Source organism: Seriola lalandi, unplaced genomic scaffold (assembly GCF_002814215.2).
Source record: "Seriola lalandi dorsalis isolate HSWRI2012SDOR001 ecotype SW California unplaced genomic scaffold, Sedor1 jcf7180002054927, whole genome shotgun sequence".
NCBI lineage: Eukaryota > Metazoa > Chordata > Actinopteri > Carangiformes > Carangidae > Seriola > Seriola lalandi.
In genome coordinates this window covers 1,565,522-1,573,149 of record NW_019525479.1, presented here as the reverse complement: position 1 = coordinate 1,573,149, position 7,628 = coordinate 1,565,522, and the positions used below count along the sequence as shown (strand labels likewise).

Here is a 7,628-nt window from a genome sequence, read left to right as displayed (position 1 = left end):
CCCCCGCACAGGGAGGGGAGTGCATGGAGGAGGGTGTTAAACTGATGAAGGCTGGAAATATCACCAAGAAGATGCGCGAGACAAAGCAACACACTGTCAATGTGTTGACCTCTTTTTTTTATTATTAATAATGATTTATCCTTTTTTTTCTCCACTGTAGTGCATTTATGTGTCTATTGGGCGCTGGTAGGAAATGGGTTTAGAACCGAGTTGTGCATTTATTATGCAATTACTTCTTTTTCCTTCATAAACTCACTGTCTTTTCTCACCTGTTGACCTGATGATGGTGCTGGGGGGGAAAACGTCAGAGGATCAGAGTTATAGGTTTCTTTGTCTGGACACTGTGAGTGTCTGTGGAGGTTGAGGTTTCGATGATGTGTTGGAGGAGGAGAGAGAGTTGAGAGAGAAAACAGCTAGACAGGAGTAGGAAGTGGACAACAGATGATTGATGAAGGGGGGGGGGGGGGGGGGGTCTTAGGGGTGATGGTCACATCAGCTGTCTGCAGTCATGAGCCTGCCGACCATGACATCATCTGCTCTGCGACGAGAAGCTCGACAAAAGAGAAGCAGAAGGCCCAGCTTAGGCTTTACAGTGGAGGCTATTGTATAAATCCCTGGACAGTGTGTGTGCAGGACTGTATAGATCCTGTTTTACTGCTCGACCAGTTCCCCAAACAATTCCGCCTTTGGTAGGAAAACTATGCAACATGCCGTAAAAGACTCTCCAAATCCCTCCAACTCCCCAGAGAGCTGCTTGATCTCACTTTTTAAAAGCCCACATCGGAGGTCAGGTTTGAGTTGCATGAGGTGGTGGGAAAACAAAGTCTTTGTTGGAACAGCACATTTTAATATTTTTCTTTGTTGGTACTGGACCTGATGAAATCTCAACAAAAACTATCTGAGGTTTAAAGGATAATCCGGTGATATTATATATTTCTCTTTTTCTCTACATATCTCATGAAAAGACCAGAACCAGCAATGAATTTAATTCTAACAACAAGTACAGTCTGTGCAGCCAAAAGCCTGATAAATCGTATTCCTCCATTGTTGTCCAAAAACTGTTGTGCTGTTACTGAAGATGTAAATATTTCTCATCTAACTCCCAGCAAGAAAATGAATGAATGCATTTCCCAAAATGTCAAACTGTTCCTGTAAAAACTACAGTGCCTTGATGTTTTAGGAACCTTATGAAAGAAAAAGAAAGAAGAAACTTTATATTTTGTTGCTGATTTTGAAATATTTTCATTGAAAGCCACAGATTTTTTTTTTTGTAATGGGATTTGTTGACGGAAAGAAAATATTGTATATCATCATCCTTATACTTTCAAAAGATCATCGCATGGTTGGTGATGGGTAATGTCTTAGACTGTTTCTCTGGAAGACTTAACAGGAAAAAAAAAAAAAAAAACCCAACAAGTTCCTGCTGTTAAGATAAAAAACTTCACAGTGATGGACGAGCAGAAACTCTTAGGAGTGACTGTTCGCCTGGGGAGTTGGCTCGGAGTTCGCAGCGTGTGATTGGAGGGGCTGTCTGCTCACTGAGCTGCTCTAATGAGGCCGCTCAGATCCACAGCTCACAGAGTCAAACAAACAGGAAGATGAAATTCAAAAGACAAGATGTTTGCTTTCACGTTTGTTTTGCTTTTACTCCTTTCACATGACTAAAGCTGTGAGAACATCAAACCTCAACCTGCAGTAACTGATTTCTTCTTGGCCGCCTGGGGGCAGCAGTAACAAGCTGTTAACACAACACTGCCACATTCTTAACTTAAGATGAGTAAAGATTTATATCTTCAGTAGAAACGAATGGGCACGGAGCTGAGACACACAGGGTGGAGAGGCTGGGAAGTATTGCGAAATGGAGTAAAACATTGTCTTTGTCTTTTCATGGCATGTTGTTGACAATAAAAATAGAGACTATTGACAGACCTATCCTTTAAACTACACCCACGACTCATCTGAATCTACTTTTAAAGTTGTATATTCTCAATTTACCAGTGTCAAAACCTTTGAGGAACTACATTTAGTTCTGAACCAACAACTTTAACCTGTAATAATAGATGTTTTTGGCCACTTGACGGCAACAGGACCAAGTTGTAAAGACAACCTTGACATATCATCACCTTTTAAGTGGATATTGTGACAGTTTTTCTGAGAAAACAGGAACTTATTTACATATTGAGCAGTTATGAAGCAACGTTATCAGTCATTTGGAGTCATGTCTGTGTCCACCTGGTGAATTTAATACAGTATTCTCTCCCTTTAACCTCTGTTTTTGGTCTCCACCAACTCCTGAGGGAAATATCTGGCGCTTTAGCTGCTAAATGCTTCACTCTGTTCACCAGCTAAATGTGTGTCTGCTTTTTGCTGCTGAGCAGGTATTGTACAGTAGTTTGGATCTTTTTCACTGGAAACAGCTGCAGGAGCAGTGACAGTGAGCCGAGAGAGCAGAATAGCAGAAAAACCAAAAACAATGAGCTGAAATATTATATAAAGCACTGTAGACCTGGGAGGAGCTGCAGAGTTGGGTGACCATTCTTTGTGGGTCACTTCACAGCGACCGACAACTTTCAATATAAAAATATTGATCGAGCAGCTTTATTGAAAAGTATGCTGTGAGCAAAATAGCACCAAATACACTTCTGAACATCTGAAATGAACACAATAGCTACAATAGCTGAGGTCAGGCTGATTCCAGGTCAGCAGGCTGTATGTGATCAGTATGCTTCTTAAAACCTGAAGCCTGACTTGTAATGTTCTCTTCCTGTCATAAACGGGTGCTCTGTGCAGGGGAAGCACAGCATGGCCGTTGTTAACATGTCACACCTTGGGTATGAGCACTTTACATTTTACATGCCTCCAGGAAATGCATGACTGGACGTTAAATGCCTCCACTTTTATGCTCCACAAGTAACAATTAGTTGCCCCCGGGGCAGAGCATGACGCAGAGCTCCAGTCATTGATGCTTGTCGAGAGGATGTGCAAGTCAGCTGAGTGTGTGTGCGCTCACATGTGTGTGTGTGTGTGTGTGTGTGTGTGTGTGTGTGTGATGAGATGGAGGATGGTGAAGAGAGGCTGCACCATGTGACTATAGCATGACAGCACTGGAGGGATCTGACCTCTTTGAGAACAAACAGACTTTTTTTCCGCCTCAAACTGAAACTAATCATGATCCTGTTTTGTGTGAGATGAACTAAAGACTGTGAACGCACAGCTCATTAACGTCTGAATCCGTATTGTTAAAGTTAGAGCAGCCAGAAGTCATGCAAAGAAAAAAAAAAAAACAAAAAAAAAACTTAAATCTGCTTACACAATCCTTCAGCTTTCTGTTGCATTTGCAGCGTGTTTGTTTATTTGCTTGTGTTGTGAGTATTTGCAGCACATGTGTTGTCAAATTGATGAAGATGTTTTTTGCGTTTTGTTATTTGCATGTGTTTTCTTCAGCTGCAGTGTGTTGAGCTCTCAGGGCCACCGTATAACGGTCCTTTACAGCGTTATAGTGCGATATACATCATACTATTGGAATTGTTACTGACACATTGGTTTTTTTTAAATATAAAATCTCAGTCTGAAAAGTAACTCGTAACTGTAGCCATCAAATAAATGTAGTGGAGTAAATAGAACAATATTTCCTTCTCAATTCTAGTCGAGTATGAAGTAACATAAAAATAAAAATGCTCAAGTACAAGTACCTCCAGATTACAGTACTTGAGTAAATGTACTTGGCTACGATTCTTCATGTGTCCAGTGAAACATGAGAACAAATTCCAAACCCTGCTGGTCGCCATCACTGATAAGAGAAGATAAGAGGAGACTTGCCTTGTCGGTCAGGTTCTCTCCTCTCTCAAACATCATCTTGAGGCTGTTGAGGGGAACACTCGGCTTCTCGCAGTCAAGCACTTCGGTCGCTGCCGCCGCTGCTGCTCCCTCCTGCGCCTCTGAATCTCTGCTGGGCTTCGCCTCCATGTCTGTCAGATCCTCGGGTCGAGCCGACTGGAGCTGGTTGGAGGTGGATTCACTGATCTCAGAGTGAACCTTTGTCGCCAGGTCAGTATCCTGATCCTCCCAGAGCGTGGTGTCTTTCAGGGTGTCAGACCGGTTGTCGATATGCGGCCTGGGTGTAGGTTTGGGGCCCGTTGATTGACTGACGTGGGTGCGAGGGTCGGCGTTGCTGAAGGGTGTGGCTTGAGTTTGGGCTCTGTGGCTGGACAACGGCTGCTGATGTTGTTCTTGTTGTTCCCAGCGTTTCTTTAAAACACTTAGATTCCCAGTGCGCAGCGTCGGGGGCAGAGGCTCCGCAACCTGCAGAGAAGAATAAGCACTCAGCTGCTATTTACACAAAGATCCTATTCAGTCTGAGAATCTCAATGTATTTTGGCTCCCAGGCTTGGTTGAAACATAAGGCTGATATTATTCTATTTTTTTTTTTCTTATTGTGACACAACTGTGTTTCTCAATACTTTCTTACTTCCTGTCTGTGGCTCTCAGCTTCGAGCTCATTTATTCATACTGAAAAAGTCCACATCTGTCCCCTGAGTAAGATTCATACTTTCTTCTAGTTACGACTCAAACTAAAGCTGAGACTTTGCACTTTAATGCAACATCCATTATCTTTTTTCAAATTAAATGAGCTGAAGCTCAGAGCTCACAAAATGTGCTACTGTCCAAACACTGGACTGTATATCTGCAAACACAACTGAACCTAGGTCTGATGTTGGACTGCAGCTATAAATTATTCTCATAAGATACTCTAATAATTATTTTCTCAGTTAAATTGATTATTTGTTAAACCATAAACAACATTTTTCAGTTGTAAATCATCAGGTTGTAGCTCCACCAGGCACAGGCCTGTAACAAATGTTGTGTCTGTTCTTTTTTAGATTTGGGTGTGAATAAAACATAAATGTCAACATAAAAATAGATTAATCGATTATTTGATTATAATGTTTAAGAAAATGTGAAAGATAACCATTAGAACATCCATGAAACCCAAGGTGAGGTCTTCAAATTACTTGTTTTGTCTGACCATCAGTACAAAACCCGAAGATATTCACTATCACATTAAGGCTAATCACAATATTAGCAATTTTTGGCAGAGGTAAAATGCGTCACAACACACCATTATAAATGAAGCAGATGTAAGGGAACATGCCCCAACAACAATCACATCATCACCACTTTTATATATTCTTTTCAGTGAAATTTAAATTAAAAAAAAATGACCATTCCCACTGAAATGTGACTCATATCTGTCAAAATAATCGCGATATGTTTTTGTTTCTACGTATCATTCAGCTCTTTATCACATAAGTTAGAGTAAAAACACTGACAGTTGATAAACTAATCAGCTGTGGTCACATGCAAACAGTCTATCATGCAGTACGGTACATGAATATGAACAAGTATTTAAACAGAGTAATGACAAAGCAGCAGAAGATCCCTCCCAGCCGCACAAACACTTCAGCTATAATGACTCACTGTTTCTAAGGCTTTGGTGGTGAAGACACAGACACTGAGGGATGCTTGCCCCTCTTTGAAACAGTTTTTAGTTTCCTCAGTGAATGCTGGATTCACGCCACCTGATCCTCACACTGCTGGATGAAGCTTAAAAAGAACACTAAAACTAAATATAACACCGGCTGCAAATAAGTTAAACTAAATGTTAGCGTTGGTGCGAGCAAACTAAGTCACAACACTTTAAGCTATGGAAGGAGAAGAAGAAAAGACAGTGAGGAAAGTAAAACTGAAACAGCACAAAAGACAAAGAGCTGTGAGCAGCTCAGCATGCATGTCTATAAACCTGGATCTGCTGGGTGCAGAGCAGAAGAAGAGCTGGAAAAACTTTTTTGTCAAAGTAGAGAGTTAAAAACCTGAGAGAGAGAGGCGGATGACCCGGCTTGTCCAGTTGGCGTTGTGTGTGTGTGTGTGTGTGTGTGTGTGAGAGAGTGTGTGTGTGAGAGCTGAGTGTGTCTGCTGGCCGGCTGGAAATGCTACAAGCTGTCCCAGATGTGAACGCCTTGAGAAGTGATCAGAGCAGCATGAAGTAACTAGCCCACCCCCTACAACACAGAGGGGGAAGGAAGGAGGGGAGGAAGCAGTGAGAGAGAGAGAGAGAGAGAGAGAGAGAGAGAGAGAGAGAGAGAGGGAGGGAGTGAAGGGGACGAGGGGTGAGGGGTGGGGAAGGGAGGGAGAGAAAATCAGAAACAGAGACGGTCAGTGAGGGAAAGAGGGAAAATAAGTCCAGGAAATGAGAAAAAGGTAAAAAGGGAGAGAGAACTGGAAACCTTAACAGAGGGTAAAAAATAACCTCTCACAAAGAACTGCACAGTGACTGAACCAGGATAAATAATAATCTTCTGATAAGCCTCCATGACTGGCGTCTACATCAGACCTTTATTTAAATGAATGAGGCAGAGTAACTGCCTTTGACTACCTCTATTGTCTCTTACTGTCTTTACTTTTTCTACTGAAAAGGTTGATGCTATAAAACATTCATTAATTTACTGAAACAACAAGAAAGAAAAACCTAGAGAGACGTTCAAAAGAGAACATGATAATCTTAATAAAAGAACATTTTTATATAATGTTCTGCATTAAAAACAGGGAAGTTAACTGTAGTTGCTAGAATGGCTGTAGTTAAAGAGTCTATAGCCAACCATGCTAGCAGCTCTGTGAGGCTGCACTTAGCCTCAATGGTGCTTTGAGCTAAATGCTAACGTTAGCTTGCTTACTTATGATGACATTGCTAACATGGTGTTGTTTAGTTAGCAGGTATGTTTACTAGGGTTCACCTGCTAGGTTTAGTGCATTAGCATCTGAACATTTGCTAATTAGCACTAACAACAAAGCACAGCTGAGGCTGATGGGAATGTCATAAACAAAATACCACCAAATATGTACTTTAATTAGATATTATAGTGTTTTCTTGTTATGCTTTTTTCTTCCATTTTTTTTATGCGTATTTTATTTCTGTCAGTCACAGTGAAAACCTCTGTGTGTGATAATGTATTATACATATAAAAATTTGTCTTGCCAAATGTTATTAAACCACTTTGGTGGTAAAGAACTGGAGCAATTACAGTAAAATGTGAAAAGTAAAGATAATTCAGTCTTGACCAAACAACCGACATCGCAATCCATAGAACAAAAATAAAACTATGAAGCCTCAGAATCTAAGAATATACAGTGAATGTACCAATTCATTCAATTATTATTTTCATTTCCAAGCACACCAATAGTCCAACTAAAAGCTTTTTACCCTTAATTAAATGTGTTCCAATAAACAAGGGGCAGATAAGAGCGTAGCTCAGCTAAAGAAGGTGCAACAACAGACAGACGTTCTTAACATATCAAACACTGGAACATGAAAAACATTTATTTCCAAATTTTAGAGATTTATGATATCAAAATCCCCCTACGTCTTAATCAAAATAAACAATTTATGCAATTTTTCTACTCTCTCCGATGAGCAACACATCTACTACCCGAGACTGTACCCCACTCCTCACCCACCTCACCCCTCTCACCCCCTGCTGTGCTCCATCCCTGCAGAGACGGCACTAACAAGCCTCCCGACACAGATCAGGTGGGACGGAGGTGTCTCGTTACCACTGCTGCATGACAGCAGA

General features: G+C 41.1%; 1 protein-coding gene across 2 annotated transcripts in view; it reads right to left on the bottom strand.

Moving 5' to 3' along the window:
* lima1a (LIM domain and actin binding 1a) overlaps positions 1-7,628 on the bottom strand; it is a 22,834-nt gene that overhangs the window by 10,312 nt on the left and 4,894 nt on the right. For both annotated transcript variants that reach the window (XM_087170079.1, XM_023393005.2), the window contains exon 4: positions 3,820-4,302. In XM_087170079.1, coding sequence (XP_087026205.1) covers positions 3,820-4,302 — 483 coding nt within the window. The remainder of the gene's footprint in view (positions 1-3,819; positions 4,303-7,628) is intronic.